At 40.8% G+C, this 23,802-nt stretch overlaps 2 protein-coding genes across 2 annotated transcripts in view; one reads left to right on the top strand and one right to left on the bottom strand.

Moving 5' to 3' along the window:
- Positions 1 to 2,032: 2,032 nt before the first annotated feature.
- Positions 2,033 to 21,521, top strand: LOC105353898 (cortexin-1-like). Its single transcript, XM_011473856.3, has 2 exons — positions 2,033 to 2,883; positions 18,569 to 21,521. The coding sequence occupies exon 2, from the start codon at positions 19,370 to 19,372 to the stop codon at positions 19,748 to 19,750; it is 381 nt and encodes a 126-aa protein (XP_011472158.1). The 5' UTR covers positions 2,033 to 2,883; positions 18,569 to 19,369; the 3' UTR covers positions 19,751 to 21,521.
- The window catches only part of LOC101168694 (fibrillin-2), a 73,728-nt gene continuing 71,050 nt past the window's right edge, over positions 21,125 to 23,802 (bottom strand). Inside the window, exon 65 of the mRNA XM_004067848.4 lies at positions 21,125 to 23,802. Within this exon, the coding sequence (XP_004067896.1) occupies positions 23,425 to 23,802 (378 nt within the window). The 3' untranslated portion in view covers positions 21,125 to 23,424.

Raw genomic sequence — 23,802 nt, 5'->3', positions numbered from 1 at the left:
CCTAAAAAGCCACATATTTATCCTTGAAATCAGATCAAACAATCCTTAGATGGAAGAAATGAACAAATGTGACAGACTGTACTCGATTCACATCTTTTTTTCTAATTTTAACTGCTGTTAGTCATGTTATTGAACAACAACTATTAGTGAAAACCCTAATATAAGTCTAACTTAACAGAAAGATTACACAAATGTGCCTTAGTACTAAACCTTCAATTTAAATTGGATGTGGAAAGCAAATGATGGTGGAAAGCAAATGATGCAAAAGATCTGATTTCAAACTCTTGATTGTTGTGATTTTAAACAGCAAGTGGATTTTGAAAATAGAGTTGAATTTACACTGAAACGGAAATGGTGTTGAACAAAAGCAGAATGCAAACAGAGTCAAACAGATGAAATCTTTTGGAACAGCCTCTCCGAACAGCAGGACACGTTGAAGAAAAATAAGCGTTGTCTGCTCGGAGTTGTGTTAGCTCCAAAGGTTAATGAGGTGCGTGCTGGCTCAGAGGAGGGAAGGCGGCGATGCTCTTTACGGAAGAAGAGGCGCTGCTCCCCCGAGGGGCCACCATAACGATGCCCCTCAGATCTAATTATCAGCTTTATTGATTGGTCATAGCCACCTTCTCCACCCACTTACACGGAAGCACCATCACTTTCAAGAAGTACAAAAAAAAAGGTCAGCTTACATGCTGGTGTTTACATAGGCCTCTGTGGGTTTAATATGAGGGTAGACTGTTGTCAGCGTGTCATCAAAGTGTCAGAAATGGGCTCTCTGGCTTCATTTAAAACCTCCCACTCACACAGATCCACTCTGGCACATTTGAACAAACACACCTGGGAAAATGGCACCTCAGAAAAGCACTCGCTAACACCTACACCTCCACTCCACGAGGGATGAAGAGGCGCACAGATGCACTTTTTCTAAAGCTGGAGTGTTTGCTGCCCCAGGAAAGTTGCCATTTTGTTCCAAGAGAAGATTACGTCAATTAAGAGTTGCATAGTGGTAATAAATGAAAACCCGTCTGGGTTGTGAAAGACTTAAATGTTCCTCTGTGTCAGCCCACACATTCTCACCATCAGAGGTGGAATCAGCAGGGAATTGCTGACATTGTTCACCAACACGTCCTTCCAGAGACTTTTTGGCAGTGGCTAAAATGATAGAGGACAGAGATGTAATTTTACCTGCATGCTTTTCTAACGAAAAAGCTTTTTTTCAGTGATAGTATTTTAGAATGATGCTGCTGCAGCAGTGCATTGATTTTTCTTCATTTGTTTAGTTTAGGGAGTTTGCACTTAAGGGAAAATCTGTTCCAAAGATTAAAAAAGCACTGTTTTGGCAAAAAAAATACACCCACATAGAAAGATTTTTAAAAAATCAGAGCCAATCGCGTAATTACTATTTGGGAGAAATTTCTGGGAAAAAGAAAAATGTTTTTCCTCACCCTTTTACTCCTGACACACTGGACGGAAGATGAGCAGGATACCTGGCAGAAGGGCTGAAGACATGGCAGCAGGTGGCAGTCACACTGAACTCCAATGAAAATTGGGTTTTTAACATGTTCTTGTGTAATTTTTTTGATAATAAAGGACATATATTAGGAAAATTGAGCTTAAAATGGCATTTCTGGGTATTTATTCAAATTGTTGTGAATGGAGCAGACAAAGGAAAAGTTTGAAAACGAGTTTCTTTATGATGTAGAAAATGTGCTGGGTGGGTCACAAGCTCCATGCTCCAAGCTCTCAGCAATGGGAAGAGGGGCGGAGTCGCCAACAGTCCCACTCCCAACTCAGAGGTAAATTTCTAATGAACTCCTGACGCTCTGGATAAACTATGTCCCAGCAAACAACAATATTTTTATTGTGGCTAAAAACGGCATCATCATAATTAAAAGACCACTCGGAATGCTTTAAAAAATAGATCAAATGATGATCAGAGTGAGACTTTAAAGATGTGAGGTTGAAGTTATTTTATAAAACAAAAATGTCTGAAGATGCAAAAGAATAACAGGATTAAAAAAACAGGAAGAGTCTGGACAAGTTATGCAAGTCTAGTGTTTTTTGAAAAACTCCATGAAAGGTGAATTCTAAATAAGATTAAACCGATCAAAAACAAAGGTGAGAGGAGGGCACTGTGTGCTCTCACTAACCTTTTTATAAAAAGTTTTAAAGCATTTGAGTTAAGTTGGTGTTGGGAAGATTGCAGGACGGATAAATGCCAGTTTGAGTCAAAGTTGAAGCAAAATATTGAGAGGTGAAATGTTTTTGTGTGAAGGCTCTGCCTCAATCAACCCTGCTAACCTAGACAGGATAAACTTATTCAGTTTGTCAGGACAGGTAAAGCAATTTGTGCTTCCTGGACTCGATTGGGTCAAAGCAGCAGCAGGTTTCTTGCCTCAACCTGGTTTCTTAAATGACTAAAGTCGATTGAAGGACAGAAAGTTTGTCGTCTTTCTTCCTTGAAAAAAATAAGAAAAGGAGGATTCTGTGCTGCAAATGACTTGAAAGCATCAACAAAGACGTTGGTGGAGCTTCAGGTTATTGGACATGAGAACAGTGAAGGCCGCCAAATGAAGATCATCAGTTAGGAAACACGGATTAAAGTGATGACATGTACAATAAAACACATTATTTTGTTTACATTCAAGTTTGTTCACCAGAGCGGCTGTGTCGGTGGATGCGCTAATTAATTGCGCCAGCTGAGCCTTTCTGATTGGCTGTGCGTTCCGCAAGGAGGAGGAGGGGGGGGGGCAAGAGCATCCACCGCCTCCTTCCATCCGAGCCTCGGAGCTGAGAGGCGCGCAGCTGCGAAGGAGGATGAGAGCAGACAGGAGCGCATCCCAAACTTTGAGGCTGCCGGATACGCACGCGGGAAGCCCGGATCAGGTTGGTGCGCCTGCGCTTGTGTTCATGTAGATGAAAGAAGAACAGATGGTGTTTAGATTTATCTGCTGATCATCTGATCCGTGTCAAACTTTTCAGGAGGATGTTCTCACCTTTCGAACGCTTTTGTCCCTTTGAAGCGTCTGTAGTTCTTTCAAAGAACAGCATGTTTCGCTGCTGCGTAAATGGAAGTAGATCATTGAAGGGAAAAAATAAAAATAAAAACGGGAAAAAGAAAGTCAAAAATGATCTTTTTGTTCACTTTACAGTTGTTTTTGAAAATTCAGCATCACATTTGACTAATGATTTTGCACTTTAAAGGGTAGAATCATGTTAGTTCAGTCATTTGTTGTTTAAAAACAGGTTGACTTTGTGTGGTTTGAAGTAGAAAAAAAGAAAACACCGTGAACATATACATGTATTTTTTAACAATGAGCAAAAATCTTTGGGGAATTTTCATAAAATCTAATGCTAAAGAATATTTAGTGTTTTCATTATGACCACCACACACCAACACACGACGTGTAGTGTATTTTAAATTTCCCTTTTACACAGACCATGTGTAGCTCATCAGTCCCACTTTGTCTCATCAGCTCCTTGTACTGTGATTGGATTATAGTCCCAGTGGTGCCAGTGTGGACATTAGTCAACCCCAAATTTACAGAAATCTCTGCCAGGAGCTTCTCAGCTACTTTAATAAATAATAATAATTCACTGTGCAGTACATGACATTAGTTTGGAAATGAGGTGTAGATCTGGATTTTCCTCAGTAATAAAAGGTTGTTGGGATTCTCCCTCCGAGGTGCACGACACAATCTTATTCTGCTGTGAAAGACACACATGCTGGTTTGTCTGCTTGTAAATAACGCCAGATTTAATAAAAATTCAGTGCAGAGATGGAAACACGAGCAAAGGAAATTAGATTTCATAGCGGATCTATATTACTTTGTTTTAAATGACAAAACAGAGCAGGAAGAGTGCTCTCCAAAGGCCACTCCTGCTTGTGAAGCTTTATTTTTAAACTGACTCCATAGGTTTGGCAGGATGGTGACAGAAATCATCACGTAATTACTTGTAATGGGAGAAGAAGTGGAGGCGGAAGGGAAAACCCAGGTGAGGTTATACTCACCTGCCTTCTTTGCACACCTACAGGAAGTGCATTAAAAAATCAGGCTGTCCTCGTTGCTGCCATCTCATCACTGCCAACCTGCTCTTAGCGGGGATATGTGATATCATTTACTGTCTAATGTTTTTCATTGTTCAGCTTAAAAGCAGGTGAAGTGCCGCATCACTCTGACAGCCGTGATTGAATCGTTGCTGGGATCAGAAAGGGCTGTTTTCTGAGCAATCATTGGAGGTTTCCTCGGCATGCCGACCCTAAAATGATGGCAGCGTTACATTGAGCTCGCTGCAGATTGACTGTGCAGTGTCACATGTGGAAATACAACAGCTGTACACGTTGCAGAACCTCCAGGAGAACAAATTCACTTCTTCATAAATGTTTTTTAGCCATTTATGTTTAATCTGATGACACACTCATCAGACATTAACCAGTTGTCAGTATTTGTTATCTGCGTGTCGTTTAACTCCAAAAACAGCCACAGCAGCCCCTCGATCACCCAAGTCAAGTCTCTTAACTTGTTTAAAATTTCGTGAAAAGGGAAGGAGCTGAGCCCAGGTTACTAACGGGGGAAAAGTGCTGATGGGGCTGAAGGTTGGGACGGATTAGCACACATTAATTAAGCATGGGAGGGGGGCAAACACACCTCATTCTGGTATAGGATGTGGAATGAAATGGGTGCTTTACCTTTACTTCCGTGAGGTGTGATTTTCAGAACTGTGTTGGCTCCATTATTTAGAGGAAAACAATGGCGAGCGGGGTGGTACTGTGTGTTTTTTAAAGGGCGTGCTGCTCCTGCCTTGCTGACTGAGTTGCATTGTTTTGCATCCTGGTTTCGGCGTTTCTCTGACGTTTCAGCTCCTTTCCTATTCTACGGGAAAGTTCTTGACTTTTTAAGTGCTGACTCGCAGCCTTCTTCCACCTCGCCTTTGAGCAAGTGTTGCGTGGGCGGGGCATGTAATATATATCTGGGTTTCATTGTGGGCCAGTTGGCAGGCTCGCACAGACTCCGTTCTGTCCCAGTGGGCTTGACAGAATGTCTGCCTGATGGAAAGAAAGTGCTGTCTTCTGACTTTAGGAGTGCTGACATCTTCATATTGGCTGTTGCATATGCACTCATGCCTCCTGCTCTCATCTTTCCCAAATCACATCCCAAGTTTTTTTTTTTTTTTACCCACTTCTTGGCCCTCTGATTATTTCTCCCTTCCCTTTTATCCTCACAAGGCATCTGATTGATGCCACCTGACCCCCCGAGCTCCCTTGGTAGCTGCAGAACTCTGCTCTGCTTCAACGCAGACATGAATCATGGGAATTTAGCATTCTGCGCGCCACCTTTCCTCTCTGCTCCTGTCCTTTCTCCAGCTGTATTTTCCCTTAAATTATGCCTGTACCTGTCCTGGTCTTCTCCTCCCTCATCATTCATCTGACCAGCTGTCACCAGCTCTTTCCTGCTGCTTCTGTTGGAGCTGTTAGGCGCTGTGATTGTTGACAGCGACAGAGGACTTTTGCTGTGATTTGATGGACTGTGTCAGCTGCTGTTTCATACCTCTTCTTTCTTCTTTTTCACGTTTTCTCGGATGTTTTCAGCACCTCTCTCTCGACCTGTTGACACTTTTGAACCCGCCTCCTCTCAGTCCGCCTTTTAGGCCCATGTTAATATTTCATGTTTGTGATTTTTGAATTTAATATTTGATGAATTTGACTGGACTGACATTTATCAGAATAGACTGGTGGGGCTAAGGAGTTCTTGTGCAGATTAATGTGGTTAACAGGAAAGAAGGGGGTGGGGAAATCGTCGGTCTGAGGCTGGAGGCGACAAAATCGAGCCTGTGAGTCAAACCCTCGAGAGGGTCTCAAAGAAGGAAAAAAATACGCATATTACCTGGTGAGTCACAACTTGGTGATATGAAAACTCCTCCATGAATGTGCAGGTTAAGTGTTTTTCCAATTTCTTGTGACATTTATTTCCCCACTCATGCCTTTAAAAGATGAGGAAGCAAAAGGCAGTCAGTAGTATTCTATGGTTTCACATAAAAGTCTCTTAAATCAGTGAAATTATGGCTCCACTTAAACCCAGAGTCTCCAACAGATGACGACACACTTAGATAGAAGAGCTTTATGGACTCTGTGTTGTTATAAATTGTAACAAACTGACTATTTTCTGCTATTTTTAGTTTTTTTATACAACGAATTTGAAACCTTACTTTATGCTTTATTCCAACCCTGGTGGGAAACTTTTGAGTAAAGCTGGTCTTTGTGAATATTAGGTCAGAAAAAAAAGTTAAAGTATGTCATCTATGGACTCTTTAATAATTTTAAAAAAAAAATAATTGTCATTTTGAAACAGAATTTAAAGGCCGTGTCATACTGCCATTTTGTACATTTTGAGCATTTTTTATGTATGAAATTTTGGTCTTTGGTGATATATGCATGATATTATACATATTATACTATATTATACTGTACAAAAAAGGACAGAGCAGACTTTATCTGCTGAGGAGACTGAGGTCTTTTGGAGTGCAGGGATCACTCCTAAAGACTTTTTATGACTCTGTAGTGGCATCAGCCATCTTTTATGGATTGGTCTGCTGGTGTAGCAGCATCTCGGCTGCAGAAAGGAAGCGGCTGGAGAAGCTTGTGAAGAAGGCCAGCTCCGTTCTGGGGCTGCCTTTGGACTCAATGCAGGAGGTGGGAGAGAGGAGGATGGTAGCTAAGCTATCATCCATGATGGAGAACGACGCCCACCCCATGCATGAGTCTGTGTCCTCACTGTGCAGCTCCTTCAGCGTCAGACTGAGTGTCTGAAGGAGCGACACCGCAGGTCGTTTCTACCTGCTGCCGTTAGACTGTACAACCTTAACTGCTCCCAGTGAACCACGCTAACCAAAATCATCGGCTCTGTCATATTTCTTTTATCCTGTGCAATAACCGATATATGGTCATCCTGTGCAATTTTTTTTTGGAAATGTATGTGTATATTGTGTATATATGTGAGTATATTGACTCCATAGTTTGTTTCTTTTATATATTGCTCTCTCTCTGCCCTGTACTGCTGCCGCAAAAAGGAAATTTCCCCATCGTGGGACGAATAAAGGAATATCTTATCTTATCTTATCTTATCTTATATACACAAAAGGTTTTCTTACATTTTGTCATTCGTCTATGTGTGCAGATGTCCCTCGAGGCCGATGGGTCTTTACGTGAATTCGATTTTGAGCTGGTCAAAATTTTTGGCTGGCTGAGAATTACGCAGTTTACGCATATTTCATGTAGCAATTATGTAAATTTTACGTAATTGTGTGTTATTTTTGGAAGATGCATATGCAAATTTGTGACTTTCCCTGACCGTTCCAGGTATGTCTAACGGACTTTTCACACATGTACCACCAATGTATAACTTTAACCCTTGTGCTATCTTAGATGACCCCACCCTTACATTGACGTGTTCTCCCTACCATGACAAAGGTGGATAAAGGTGGAAAGATTTCATGTAATCCATGGACACCAGTGAAGATCACAAATCATTGAAGAAAAAAGGTTCAGAGCACTGTCTAGTGGGTCTAGATGACCCCACTCCCAATGTTAAAGTGCCTAGGATAGCACAAGGGTTAATGATATTTCAATGATATTCCCTGGTTTTGATTTGTGTAAAAGTGAATGGAACCAAACTCTGACTAATTCTCCTGGCAGAGTTTCATAAGATCTGGACCAGATGTGGAGAGAAGTGGCTCAGCTCTCCGAAAGAACAGGGTTGGGGTTGATCACTTGTACTAAAGCACGACAGGAGTATTTGGGGAAGCAGATGGAATGTTTTTTTTAAATAAACTTTGATTATAATAAATGTAGATTTTATTTTAAGGCGCCTTTCTGGCACTGAATGACACAGTACAACACTTAAAAAAAACAATAAATAATTTAAGTTTGCATAAAACAAGTGCAAAAACAATGACAACGACATCAAGTTTAAACAGATTTTTTTTTAAACGTATCTTTCTTTTACCTGCCGATGATCAAAATGGCTTTTATTCTCATAATTGTTTATTTATCTTTCCATCTGCCATATGCATTTTTTCCGAATCACCATATGCACATAACCTACAAGTTTATATTTTGTATATATACAGCGTATATTTGCACTTAGGTGGTGAAAACCCATAATCTCACGTGGACAGTGAGAGTAAAGACGTGAAAAGAGTCAGGAAGACAACAGAACATTCATTCCATAAGTTTAATGAAGTAAAGAAATAGTAAAGAAGTAAAGCATGAAAAGACAATTATGAGCGAGCAGGCCCTTAATAATAATTATAACAGTAATAAAAGGACATTTTGAAGATGCGTGTTGGTCCAACCCTCAAAGGTTTAGCATTGGCGAAAAAGAAACAAGCAAAGCCCCCCCCCCCCTTTTTTTGTTGTGTTTCTTTTGTTATCTGCGGTTGTCATGGAGGCAACGCAGTGACGGAAGGAGGCGTTGCCTTGGGCGCTCCAGGATGAGGCAGGCGCACGAGAGGGGATGCGCGGGAGAGGAAAAAGGAGGGCTCGTATCCGATTTATTTCCACATATGAATGAGGCCTGAATCCGATCTGAGAAAATTGGAATCCATGCGCTTTTTTCCTGCTTACACGTTCACCGGTCATATCCGATCTGTGTCACATGAGAGGAAAAAAAATCAGAATTGGGTCACTTGAACCATGCAGTGTAAATGCGGCCTCAGACTCAACAGGCCTCAGTTTGCATGTCGAAGCTCAAAATCAGTTTCTGACTTTTTTTTAAATTTACTATAGGCAGTGGAGAAAGATATTAAGGTTTTGTTACCTAAAATTGAGAATAATTGTAGGAATGTATACTTGTTTATGCTTATATTAGTAACAATATACTGTAACAACTCAGCCGGCACATCACTTTAGCGGGGACGTAAACGCCAAACTGCTAATGAAGTGGTTTCATTGGAGAGCTGTCCATGCCGGACATACTGCACAACACCGGACAGTCTTAGAGATGAAGAAGCAGACAGAGAAGCAAGGTTTCCTTTTCAGCATCAAACCTATTTATTCAAGCACACACAAACAGCCCAAACAGCATGGAGGTCACTTCTGCTTCCAGCCCTCTCACTCAAGGTTTTCACACCAAGACTCCCCACTTCCCATGACTCTAAGGGGCTGAAGGCGGGGCTAACCCCCAGGTCGCTACAATACATTTATTGGTACAAAAATGGACCAAAAGTATATTCCCGTTTCTTAGGCTAAATCCAGCATTTTTTCTGTTCTGTTAGTGTTTCATGTTTTTTCTCATCTTAGAGATTTTAGTGTCTGTAGGCCTTTCTTTTATCCTGTTCATATTTTTTTAATTTAGAGAAGAGGAGTTTCTGATGATAATGAATGATGAATAATGCTCTGCTAGTACTTTTTGATCAGCAGCAGAACCTTCAGCGCTGCCTCTGGTATTTTTCACAAAAATTTGATGTCACATATATCAAATATATCAAATTTTTTATATTTATATCATATATCAAATTTCTTTATTTTAGGGAAAAATTTAGCAAACAAATATGTTTCTAATCTTACAATTTTTAATAAATCTATAACATTGAATGTAAAAACTGGCTTAAGCAATCATGTGCAGCTGAAATATGCTGATAAAGAAAAATGGATTCACTTGAGCAGTGCTAAAATGATAGATTGGAGGCTGCTTTGAACACGGAGTTGCTCTGCTGCATTGCTGCTGCTAAAAACCACAAAGGGCTTGTTGTTTCCCCTCTGCTCCTTTGTCTGTGCTCAGCTCCATCTGTCTTTATCTGAGCAGAAACGTGCAAAGGTTTGAGCACCTGTGACAACATTTCTGATGTTCTCAAATCCAAAACGAAAAATCTTGGATTTTAAAACACAGTATAGATTAAAAAAAACACAATCTTTTTCATATCGTGGATAAATTGATGCACAAAGTTTAGGCATCTATGTAATTACATTGGGCATTTTATTGTTTGTGTCCTTTCCATCAATTTGGCCTTGCCACAATATACATCTTCTAATGTCAACTGTTGCTCTTTGAAAACGATGCTGTAATTTGATAATTAAAAGGTCCTAAAAATGGCCCTGAGCACTTGAAGGATCCAGCTAAAGCCATTATCCAGGATTTACGAGCAGAATGCAGCCAAATGAAAGAAAGCTTTATTATCTGGTTGAAAATCAATTAAGATAATACTTTGTCACAAGAAAAAACATTTATTAACCATAAAACAAGATTAAATTCATCTTCTAAACCCGTTTTGTCCCTTTCGGGGTCACGGGGCTGCAGGAGCCTATCCTGGCCACTTGTGGGCAAAGGCAGGGGACATCCGGACCAGGGGTCGGGAACCTATGGCTCGGGAACCATATCTGGCTCTTTTGATGGCCACATCTGGCTCGCAGACAAATCTTTAATTATATATCTTTTTTTCATTAGACCAGTCCTTCTCGGGCGCGATGCAATGCCAGACGGGAGCGCAGTAGTAGCGGTGCTTGGAGAGAAAAAAAATCTGCGCCATCAGTTTTCAGTTTATCATTATCTGTTATAACACAGAGTTTGTATCAGCCTGAAACCTGCGAATTGCCGTCTCTGCAGCTAGACACTCCCGCCTCTGAGAAGGAGCCCCAAATGTTTGAGAAGGAAAAGGGGAGGGGTAGTGGGATCAGGGAACGAAGTGAGACGACGCACTGATTGTCAAAACTTAAAACACGCTGCCCATTACATACCACACACTGCAGCGTGTGAGTGTGTGTTTGGCTCCACGTGTCCATGTGAGCAGTCTTTCTCACATCTAAAGAACATTCAGACCAACCTACGATCACGTTTGACCGATGGAAGTCTCAACGCCCGCATGAAGCTAAAACTCACCACGTATCAACCAGACTAGACCATCAGCAAAACCATGCAGCACCAGAAGTCACATTCATGCTAAGAAATACTCATCATTTATAAGCAACAGCATAACAATGTTATTTAAAAGAATCCACAGATTTATTGTTGAAATTGTTTAAATTACATCAAATCACATCAAATGCACACATTCACTTGTATTTTTCCTTCTAAACATTCTGTAATGGACTGAGTTGGATTGGGTGGCTGTTGGGTCGCGTTCCAAGTTCCGGAGTTCATTGAACGCATCAAGCAGAGATGCTGATTGGTCCTCAGTTCTGTCACTCAGTCTGTCGTTGGGGAGTTTGGACCAATGGGGTTCAGCTATGGGCCGAATAAGGGAAATAGGAGGGCTGTTGCGGCAGCGAGGGAATAAAAAGTTGGGAGAAGCGCTCTCGATGGAAGAGATTGAGGAGTTGCTGAATTAGTAGTACGGCGTTGGTTACGGTCTGCAGTAACCAGAATAAAGAACCTTAAAAGAGGTTAAGTCTCCGTGCCTCAGTGTGGGAAAGGGACTCTACAATATTGCATGGCTCTTTCGAAATGACATTTAAAAATATGTGGCGTTTATGGCTCTCTCGGCCAAAAAGGTTCCCGACCCCTGTTCTGGACAGATTGCCAGTCCGTCACAGGGCCACAAATCACACACCCATAACCTATGAAGAATGTTTCTGAATGATGGGAGGAAGCCGGGGGTCCTTGGAGAGGGCCCACACATAGAACCTCTAAACAAGCTAGATCAGTTTTTATGTTGTTTTTTGTTACAATATATGTTTTTTCCTGTAATTTGCAATTGTTTTATTAAAACAGAATTCAGCAAAAACGTTAAAACAAATATTGCACAAGCAGGTTGTGGTCCATGGAACATACTAATGGTTGGAAAATGGTTGGGCTTTAAGAAAGACAACTTATTTTGAACTGGTCGCTCACTTGATTAGGCTCTTTGGGGCACGCCTGGGTGAACAAAGCACTTTACTTTTTCCTACTTAGTCCTTTAAATAGCTCATCTGAAAGTGGACACTCTTCTCAGCTTATCTTGTTTAGTTATTAAGCGTAACTGAAACCTCACTTGAAAATAGTGAGGGTGTAATTAGAAACAAGATGCAGCTGTGATGATGACAGATTGAAACCAGGTGTGATGTGACACGGGGAAAAGAGCAGCCACCCAACCTAATGGTAAAACTAGATTATTTAAATAAAGTTTAAAACTCAAACAAGTCAAATTAAAATGAAAGACAATAAAAAAGTAATACTTTTAAAATGTTGCATGATGAATGAAGTCATACTTTAATACCATTATCACTTGATAAATAATATACATATATGTATGAGAAAGGCAAGTCCTGAGAGGCCAGCTCATGGCAAGAACAAGACCCAGGCAATAAACAGTTACTCACTGCCAGTTATCAGATACCCTGCAGGAATAAAAAGATGGCCAAAGGAAGATATGCAGAACGTGGATGTAAAGACATGAAAGCTCCTGACAATGCAAATCCAACATCCAGAGACTGTATGCTGGCCGCAAGGAAGGAGGCCGAGGACTAGTAAGGGGGGAAGCCACTATCCAGGATGAAACATCCAAGATACATGAATACATCAAGCCAAGGCCCCAACTGACAGTGTGTTCAGTGGATGTGTCAGGCAATGGAGAGCACAGGATCGGACAGAGGACAGATCCTCATGGAAGGACAAACCCCTGCATGGGATGTACCACCGGACCATAACTGAAGTGGCTGATATCAAGAAGTCCTACCAATGGCTAGAAAGAGCTGGCCTACAGGACAGCACTGAAGCGCTCATCATGGCAGCTCAGGAACAAGCCCTGAGCACCAGAGCCATAGATGCTCAGATCTACCACACCAGACAAGACCCAAGGTGTAGGCTGTGCAAAGAGGCACCTGAAACAATCCAGCACATAACTGCAGGATGTAAGATGCTGGCAGGTAAAGCATACATGGAGCGCCACAATCAAGTGGCTGGTATAGTATATAGGAAGATGTGTGCAGAATATGTGCTGGAAACCCCAAGGTCAAAAAACCACCCGCGGAGGATGAGAGGGGCAGGTTTTTATTATAATTATAATGTCAAAATAATGGCATCATTTTCTTTATTTTTCTGTATCTTCCAATTAATTTGTGAAATAATATGTTAAATAGGTTTGATATATATATATATATATATATATATATATATATATATATATATATATATATATATATATATATATATATATATAATATATTGTCTTTCTCCTTTGTTTTTTTTGCATGAAATAAACCAATACACCAATGCCCAAAAAAACTAAAAGTGGTAAAAGCAGTTAAAACTTATTGAAATCCTCAAAACAGATTAAGAAAGCACATGTTTAAATTTTTGTGAGAACTCGCATTCATCCAACATGATTCCATAGGAGAAAATGTTATTAAAGTTCGTCTGGACTTAGTTTAGCCTTTAACCCAGAAGACTGGATGTTTTATTTTCTATATTTGAAAAAAAATAAAAAAAAAATAAAAAAAAAGTGAAGAAGTACATTTTTATTGAAGGATTTTTACCGTACAATTTTAAATATTCACACATTCTGATTTAATCTCTGTATAACAGTAGCCTATATATGTAAAAAAAAATTATGATAAAACTTCAGTAAAAAATAAAACATATATGTGAAGATTTGTATTCATCCAGGATGGCTTCATAGCAGAAAACATTTTAAAGTTATCTGGACTTTTTCCAGTTGAAGACAGTTTGCCTCTTATTCAAGAGGTTGTCTGATTTGAGAAAATAATTTAAATAATAAGAAAATGAAACAGTAAATTAGCAAGAGATATTCAATTTTAACAGATGTGTTGACTGAACCAAGAAGAGGTGGCAACAAAAACGATATACAAGGATTTGTCAAGAAAGAACCGAATACAGGCAGGTAACAAAAGGTTTGACAGGTAAAGGTAGAAAACAATCAGGAAGATGATACAAACTTCTGTCACTAAAAACACACAAAAGTTTTATATCCTTGCACCTTTTCAAGATCTTAGCTTCTGATGGTCAGGACAGAGCAGGATGAGCTTTTCTTTCTTTGTTCAGTGTGGCAGTACGTTAAATGTACTGCTTGTCTGCCATGTGGCTAAACCTTTTTGTTTTAAAAGGTCAGCAGTCCTGAGTGCCTCCCTATTACAGAACCGCTTTTCATTTGCATGAACGTTCACAGAAAATAACAGGCTCTTTATTCAGGAGCTTTCTCAAATGCACATACGTGTGTTTGCAGAGCCTAAAGATGGCTGTTTGGACAGGCGCCTAAAAATACCTGTCAGACAGATATCTTTGGTTCTGACGTCTCAGTGGGCATGACTGCACCAGTGCAAACATGCAATTCTGTCCACCAGCACATGCATGAAAATATATTACTAGTGAACACAGCTTTGTGAGCTGTAGTCATAGCTAAACATGTAGGAGTTAGATAAGGTTGAAATGAAGAGAACATTTGCATTTACAAGCAGCTCAAGGTGACCCGGTCTCTGCTCTCGTAAGCCACATGCACTCTGCAGGAGACAACTCTGACAGTTGGAAATTCCTCAAAAATTGTGTGCATCTCTACTGTCTGTGAGGGCAACTATTTGATTTTAAATTATGAACTGGTAGCAGTTATGAGTTTTCTTCACGCAGTGATAGTAACACTATTTCTGTCTTTTAATTTTTTATTTTTTTTTTATTTATTTTGAAATTGCTTCTTTGCATTTCTTCACTGTTTCTATTGTGGTCCTGCCCTGGAATCAAACATTTACCATCTGCTCTCCGTGATGCCACAGCTCACAAATTCAACGAAAACCAAAGGATCAAATGCTGTAGTTCTTCAAAAGACCACTAGGACTTCATGAGGAGTGCAGTTTCCTGTTGACACCTTGTAAAAACAAAAACAAATTTGACATTAAAAAAATATCTGGTTTCAATGATCTTTTATTTGAATGTTTCATTATTTCCTATCCATGACAGCTCAACCCATTTGCCGTTTTTCAATTATAGTTGAGGTGGGCGGAGCAAATTGTCATTGAGCACGACCTACCTATTTCCACCTTAACACTGGAAAAATCGCCAGCGATACCTACCGTAAATAACACACCCTCTTTGACAAACTCTAACTTCTCGCCATTTCGGACGAGGAAAAAAACGACTTTTTATTTCGGTGTGGCACGGATATGCAAACATTTGTCACGTAAAGTGTTGCATAATGTCGCAAAGCTGCTTTGCTATGCTTCAGAATCTGCTGGAATTACATTTGTAGAGTTACGATAGTCAAAAGAATGTAAACACTGGAGCCAAAGCTGAGGTGTAAAAGGGTTAAAGGGCCTATATCATGTTTTTCTTCAGCCTTTCAGAGTAAACTGTATCCATATATATGATCATACATTACCATGGCATACTAAAGAATGATTTTTAAATTAAATATTAGTTATGTTCACAGTTTATTCTTCTACCCAGAAGTAAGCTCTCTCTCTTTATCTCTCTAAGTGTCTGAGTTTTTTTTTTTTTGGAGCACATTAGAGTTTCTTTTTTATTTTACAAGGGAATATATTTAACATGTTTCTGGCATTAAGGTGGCCTCTTGTACTCTGGTGCTCTGTGAGCATTTACCTCACCTATCTTCGGGAAACAGGTTTATGAAGCTCTCTACAATCTGTTATTGTCATATACAACAGGGAAGTGAAGTTTTCAGTTCAATGAAATTCTTTGTCCTCTACCCTGTGCTGATTAAAAATCAACAAAGTAAAAACAATATATTGTTCAAAAAACAGGGAGCAATAAGGTAAAATGCAAACTAGACTAAAAACAGAAATAAAATAACCAAACTATGATATAGCAGTTTTGAAGTGTCTGATGTGCATTGTGTGCAATAGGAAACAGGATTGTGCAGTTAAGCAGAATAGTGTAGTATAATATGAGTCCTCTAAGTCTGATTGCAGCAAGGGTTTTTGAGTTTTGTTGTGGGGTTCAATGAACCAAATACACTTTAAAATGAGGCATCAGCTACAGATTGCTGTCTGCAGAACAATCAAAGTATTATTCCTGCATTTTCAGGGTAAATCAATGACAAAGTTGACTTAACCCTTGTGCTATCCTATGACCCCACCCTACATTGACGTGTTCTCCCTACCATGACGAAGGTGGATAAAGGTGGAAAGATTTCATGTAATCCATGGACACCAGTGAATATCATAAATCATTGAAGAAAAAAGGTTCAGTGCACTGTCTAGTGGGTCTAGATGACCCAACTCCCAAATTTTAAAGTGCCTAGGATAGCACAAGGGTTGAAATGTATGAAGTAAAAAATGATAAACTAAAAAGACAGTCATGCTGTAAACCACTTGTGAAGTTTTTCTTCATGTTCTGTAAGGAGGAGGTTCTTTGAATACGTTGGTGATAGTGAATCACCTTGATTGTAATACATTTGAGTGTGAAGAATGAAGGCACCTGACAGGAGACAGAATTCTTGCCCATTCGGTCATCTGTTTTGACGATTTCTGTCAATGCAAACAAATTTGAGGACAGCGGTTGACTTCTGAAACACTTTTAAGATTCAGCTGTAAATTTTATGTGTCTGCAAGTATGTTTTAAGTCTCCCTGCCTCTTTAGTTGTGTAGTTTTGTAAATATCAGTCATGGAGCTCCAACGTACTGTTTCATTATGTGCTTGAGTGTGACAGAGATGTCACATTCAGGCCTTTACAATAAAGACTGATGGTTGTTTGCTCTACTTTCCATCATCTCAGAGGTCTCATTGGTGCTGCGAACCGATGCACAGCAAGGCTGATGGAGCATGTGTGTGTGTGTGTGTGCTCCTGTGCATGTGTGCAAGGCTGATGGTGGTAGTGAGGTCTAACCAGGAGGAAAATGAGCTGAGCAATCTGTCTCACCCCCCTCCACTTCCCAATTATTTATTCACACTGCAACACAGACGCCACACATCTTTTAAAGCCCACCACTGGTCTGTTGGTTCAGTCCTGTTATCCCCTCCTCTCTAACAGATAAAACACACGGTGCTTGTTTTTTAAGGTATTTCTGTCTGTACTCTGATGCCAAATCTTTGCAATCAAATTGTGATTAATGTCTGCTGCACATTCAGGTTTTTATAATAGTCTAAACATGCAGGCTTCAGTTTTTGTGAAATCAGTTTTTACATAAAAGACAGGGTAGAAAAAGGATTTGTGCTACTTATAAAAAGTGGAAAAGTCCATGCAAAAACGCTAAACAATTTTCATTGTAAAGAAGGCATTTATTCACGGAGTCCGTGTTTTTGTGACAGTTGGTGTGATGAAAACACCTGCAGGAACTGATTAGGAAGCCCTGCTCACGGACCAGACGGCAGTTAGGGCAACCATCTAGATCATGAAAGACTCTGCGTGAGCCTCTCCCTGCATGTGGAGCATCCTGCTGTCCATCCACCTGTTCCAAGAAACACTCAACAGATATTAGCTAATGGAGCGCCAGATTTATAAATATAAAATAAAGTTAGGGTTACTTGAACTCATCCCTCAGACAGCAGTGTCTTACTCATTCTTAAAGATCCACCCCGATCATCTTTTGATCTATTTTCAAAGCATTCCCAGTGGTCTTTTGATTATAATTACGCAGTTTTTATCCCACATAAAAACCACTTGTCGTTTTCTAGCTTCTTCTAGCTTACAGCCCCAACCAAACACTGTCGGTGCAACAAAAATGGCGACCAATTTCGGAGCAATCCAGCCGTACAGTTTTAGCCAGAGGCCAGCTCAAACGAGGAAAACATGGATCTAGTCATCTAAAAGTGATCAGAATGGAGCAGAGCAGGGAGCTTGTGGCCCGCCCAACGTGTTTTCTAAGTAACAAATAAAAACTTTTTGTCTGCCCCTGATTCACAACAATTTAAATTAAGAATTAATTAGAAATGTAATTTTAATTTTAATTTTCTTTATACATGATACATGTCATCCATCAGAAAAATGCTACAAGAGCATGTTAAAAACACGTTTTTTTTTTATCAGAGTGGGTCTTTTAGAATTTTCCTTTTGCATGATAATTTCTCTGAAGTATCTTTTGACAAAAACACATACACAGTGTGTTTGCGTGTGATATCTACACATCCATCGGCATCATATTTGTCCAAACAAATGGCCAAATTACCGCTCTATTCAAACGGCCGAGCAGGTGGAGACGGTTTTCGTCTCACGTTGCCTCCATAACTTGAAACCCAGTCTGCTGCAGGAGATGCGATTTTAGATTATTAATGAAGTTCCACAACACTTTGCTGGCATGATGCAGACAAAGACAAACGTCTGAAGGGGCTCAACGGGAGATCGCATGCCCCCGTCCCGGTAACAGCACACTGTCAAACAGGGGCATGGTAAAAGGGTTTCAGTGTAGAAAATCATGCAGTCATTACCGCTAATGTGGCCAAAATGACACCATAATAGGCCTCCTAATTACGCAGTTGCTAATGTCTGTGTTGCTTAGTGAGCAGAGGGTCATAATAATTACATTGTAAGATGATAATAAGAGGGCAGTGCATTATTTTCCTGTTATTGCCCTCAGTGGAAACAACATTAATGTAGAGCTAAGCTAATTTGACAGAGTCCCGTCAGTTTGTTCATGTTCATGTGTCAATAATATAAAGTACAATCTTCTAATCCTGGTTTTATTTATTTATTTCAGGTTATGGTTGCTGGATCAGACATACCAGGAGCATCTGAATGACGATACGTCCCGTAATGTCCTTCTGTCCCGTCGGCTGAGGACTGCCGGAACAGATTTTACTCAGCAAAAACCATTTCCATTTCTGATTTCAGCTCCTGACAACAGAACAAATTCTACCTCCTTAATGTTCTGCTCCTCAAGAGGCTCATCCCCTGGAAAACACAACAATGGAAGAAAGCGATTTGGACATTCAACAGTTTTGACCCGTGGTTGAAGTTTTCATTTTAGAAGGCGCCACGCACAAAGCATATGTTTTATATTTCTGCCCAATGATGGTCTGACCTCCACATCTAATTAACTGCAGACAAACACCCACACAGCCACTCTAACCAAACTGCTGGCCTCAGCAGATCCTTGAAATAGTGTTGTGGCTGTTCCACATGTCTACTACCTCCAGTTCTCCAACACTCACACAGCAGGACTCTGCTGAGGGTTGGTTCTTCCTCTGTGGTCTTCACTATTAGACCACGCTGCTGACCTTGCCAGTGACCAGTTTGTTTGTTTGGCTCAGCATGAGAAAGTGTCACAGCTTGTCTTCTCTGATTAGGAGTGAAAATGAGAGCTGATGGGACAGACTCTGATAAATAAGGAAAATAGCTGCCTGAGGGAACACCAAACCCAAAACAAATGAGCGCCGTTACCCATTTTAGTCACTACTTCAAGCGTGTAGAGCAGCAAAGTTGACTGCAGTGCTGAGAAGTGCATGTGCACACTTAGATTACAGTTCTCATAAACTTCTTTACAAGATCACCCCACCTCATGAACGCCTTTCCTGCTTTCTCCACTCCTCCAGCCAACACACCAACCTTTCAGTCAGTGTGTAAACCCTGTCTTCGGGCCCCGTGGAGGATGAACGATGTACCCACACTTGATTATGAGTTGCTGCAGTACCCATCCAGCTCCTCCCTGCCTGGTGGCCCTGGCAGTGGCATCAGCAGTCCCCCCCTGAACTTGGTGGTGGTAGACACTGAGCAGCGAACTGCCTTGGCCTTCGTCGGCCTTCTGTTGCTCTTCTTGGTCTTCCTGCTGGTTAGGTGCTTCAGGATCCTGCTTGACCCCTACAGCCGCATGCCTGCATCATCCTGGACTGACCACAAGGACGGGGTGGAGAGGGGTCAGTTTGATTATGGACTTGTGTAAAGTATACATTTAAAATAGGAGAGTGCTTGCTTGCACACAACATCCTCCTCTTTTGTTTGGTTTTTATAGACAATTTCAACAACCTTTGAGCTGGTGAGTCCACCAGAAAAGTTACCTTTAGTTTGGTTTAGTTTTGGTGTTCTGGTGTAAATTGGATGTTCCAGACTCCAGGTTTCTAGGGTCGGTGTCCCACACGTTTTTCAACCAAACTACCATTGACGCTACTTATTGGCTAAACACACCTGATCCAGGTTTTCAGTACTAGATGAGGCAGGATTCTTTAAAAACCAGAAGGATGCCAGCCCTCTGGGCATGGAGTCCGGGACAACAAGAAGCTCAACTTGCTCTCTCCAGCTCAGTGGATGAACCATAAACAACAGAACTTCAAGCTGCCTTAACCTGACTTGGTGTTAAAGTGCTCCAACATCTCAGCATCACTATTTCTAAATGATCAAGAATGAAATGGAATGATCACCAAAAACTTCCATATTTGATATTTTTCAAGAAGAAACGGTTATGAAAGTATTTTTTCCCCCAGATATTTCACATTATTGTTGATGATCCAGTGACTTTTTTTACAGCATCTTCTCAAGGCCCTGAAGCTTTCGAGATTTATTGTTGTGAGGAACACTTCACAACAGGCAGAACTCAGATGGTGTTTACATTTATGCAGACGCCCCTTTAAAGAAACAAGGTAAAGAATGACATATCTACATGTAACCCCCTGAATTTATTTCCTGTTCTGAAAGAAAAAAAGTAACTTGTGTTTTTGTTTTCAAGTAGATGCTCAATTGAGGTAATTTTGGAACAGAAGTGGTTTGATGCATATTTGCATCAATTGGAATCAATGGGGTTGGAGACCCGATGAAGCAGCTCTGACTTTCACTTCATTCCTTCTGACTTTTGATTTTGATCCTTGAACATTGCAGATTCAAATGCTTTCAATATCTCATGGAGGTAGTTTTTATAAAGTTTGGTGTGTTTTGTGTGTGTAAATGTGTCTGAAAATAAAGCCATATATGCCGCATCTAATCCTTCATCATTACAAATAGACTTCACATGAAGTGGTTGTACTTTTTGCTGTAAGCCACACATGTTGGTGAAGCAAATGGCAACTTACTACAGGTAGAAAGTTTTATTTTTCTATTTCCCGAGTAAAAGTTCAGACCCTTTTTGTCTCTTCCTTCTACTGTACCAATTGTTAGACTGTAAACAAGATTTTTCTCCTTCACTGGACGCAGGACTCTGTCAGGAGTCCACACTGCCAATGCTGGAAGTGGAAAGGACTGCTACCTATTGTCTCTTTTGTCCTGCTTTCTTTTTTTTTTTTTGCATTAATTTACAACCAAAAAAAAAAAATTCACAAAGCATTTACAAATTTAACCCACAAAAATTTATTGCTACAAATGTCAGTGGCAGAAGTTTACAAAACCAAATGTGTCGCCCTGATCTTACACAAACATTTGGTGTCTGGACTCTTTGGTTTCCATCAGTCGATTTTTCCCGATCAATCCTTCGCTGGTGGGTGTGACTGGATGATTGTCATCAGCTTCACCTAAACTCTGGCATCACCAGATCTAAATCTTCTAAAAATAAAAAAAAAATAAAAAAATAACCTGCCCCTCGTTTTCTTAGGACACAACACATTGCCACAGACGGATGATAGTGACAATATTCAAGTTTGACACTGAAGCGAGGATACAGTGAGCTCACGTCCCTTAAAAAAAGCAGCAAAAAGAAGAAAAATAACAAATAAACAAGAAAGATACAATGCATATGAAGTTTCTCTGTCTAGAAATGTTATTTGTTATGAACACTGTAAGCTGGGGAACAGTGCAGAACCTTTGGATGTCCCCTGCAGCACCATAGATGCCATAGATCAGGGTTGGCCAACTCTAGGCCTCGAAGGCCGTATTGCTACATGTTTTCCAAAATACCCTGCTTTGGCATGCTCCAAATGGCTGGACATACCTGAACCAGTTAATCAGTCATGAGTAGGGCTTGGATATCTGAAAATCGTGCAGACACCGACCCTCGAGGCCTGGAGTTGCCCATCCCTAGATGATTTGTAAGTTTGATCTAATCCTCCAGGGGGTTTTAAGCTCCCTGTTGTGGGGTTGAAATACAACAAAATATTTATTTCTGCTGGTTTCAATGGTGAAGAGTCAGTGATCGACAAATATGAAGCAGCTTTCGCTTTCTGAAGAGGGTTTCCTTCCAAAACAAAAGTGCCAGAAACCTTTAAACTTACTCATCTTCTTCCTATGGTGATTGTTAACGAAAATGGAAACCAGAGAAAGGGAAATCTACATGTCATTTAAAAATATACAAATTCATTCTCAAGAAGCATAATATTGTTTTTAAGACGACAAAAGCAAACATCCAACAGTAAAGTAACTCCAGATTCAAGACTGCACTTTCTTTGTGCAGTTTAGCAGATGTTTTCTTTGTAGCACCTTTTTTTTATCTCATTGAGAGAATGTTCAAGAGGAATGAAGTATGACTTGTTTGTTCCTGTGTTTACCTGTTCATGCCCTTAGTCTCTGTAAAGCACCACTTTTAGTTAACATGTCATGTACCTTGCAGACCACTGCTCTATGGCAGAAGCCCTCAGATGTTAAGCTACAGTAAAGTTAAAGAAGTCAGAAAAAGTCAACTTTATCTCACCTGCAAGTCTGTGCTCCTGAAGTATTTTTAAAAGTTTGAAGTAAAACCAGGAGAAGTAAAAAGCCTCTGACAGCTGACATGGAATAAAACACTTTCCACTTAGTGAAAAATGAGCACACATGACCCCTGGGAGGATTACAAACACGACCTGATCTACCTTCTTTAAAGTCTACTCGCTTCAAACTGGTCTATTCCCTGCACATGATGGATGCCAAGGGACACTAGCACCCTCTTTTGTCTTAAAGTTAGCATCACAGCATGGTGCACATAGTTGGTGAGAGGTACTGAGGTAACCAAACGTGACACAACACACAAACATGTGAATCCCTGCTTTACTCTGCGCATCGGCAGCAGCACATCAGAGCAGAACACAGCTTCTCAGCTGTCTTCTCATCTGAGGTTTTGTTGGCATCCAGCTGTGAAGAACTGGATGTTATGAACCTGATGAGCGGAAAACGTTGCAGTCCTTCGTGTTAGCATCTTTAAACAGTACAAATACATTAAAATGACGCTCTTCAATGGAGAGAGGGGCAAATGTAGCAAACCTTTTCCCCCCCAGTGTGTTTCACAAGATCCCAGAGAGGATAAAAAGTCCTTGGACCTTTTCTTTTCTGCTGTCAGTTATCTTCTTTGTGACAACACTGAGTTAAAACATTGCCACATGTTAGATTTGATTGAAACAGCCCCGATTGAAGTGATTCCACCCACTAAAGGGCTACAGGCACTAGCAGGTCGCCTCCTGTATGAGGAGGTCCGAGCACAAAAGAACCTCTCTGTTATCTCTGGCTCTCGTGGAGAATGACTGAAGCTGGGATTAAATCAAAACAAAATACGAACAAATATAATGTGAACAGTAACAAAAGTGGTGGCAGAGTTGGGCTGATTGACTCAGTCTTTCATAGCCCTTGATATCCCCCCCCCCATGGGTCTGATGGTCTTGTGGGCGGAGGAACTACTTGATCAGCGGTTAAAACGGTTAAATCTCAGTCCGGAGCTGGACTCTGAGCTCAGTGCAGGTGGACGTGGAGCTTGATCCGCAGAGTATCTCCTATCTCCCCTTGTAGATAGTCACTGTCGTGCTGATCCTCCAGCTGATGTAGTTTGCGTGGCCCAAACACTGGCATGCTGGTAATCTCTAGCCGGTAAGATCCTGGAGGGGGCGGCCTCTTGCCAAGCCTGAGCAAACTCTTCCCGTCTCTGCGTTCCAGCAGGCGGAAGTGTTCGTTGGCGTTGCCGTGGGTGATGACGTACCGGACGTGGTGCTCCAGGGGCTGAAGGGCAGGCAGGAGCTCTAGAAGAGGCTCTTTGTTGAGTAGGGAGGCCAGAGAAAGGTTCATCGGTAGGAAAGCAAGCGTGTCCACACTTGCCATGCTGACTGACGGCTC

This window comes from Oryzias latipes, chromosome 4, assembly GCF_002234675.1.
Source record: "Oryzias latipes chromosome 4, ASM223467v1".
Lineage (NCBI taxonomy): Eukaryota > Metazoa > Chordata > Actinopteri > Beloniformes > Adrianichthyidae > Oryzias > Oryzias latipes.
This window is presented reverse-complemented; position numbering and strand designations above follow the sequence as displayed.

What these genes read in the sequence shown, in the direction of transcription:
- LOC105353898 (XM_011473856.3), top strand. Translation starts at nt 19,370, where the DNA reads ATGAACGCCTTTCCTGCTTTCTCCACTCCTCCAGCCAACACACCAACC.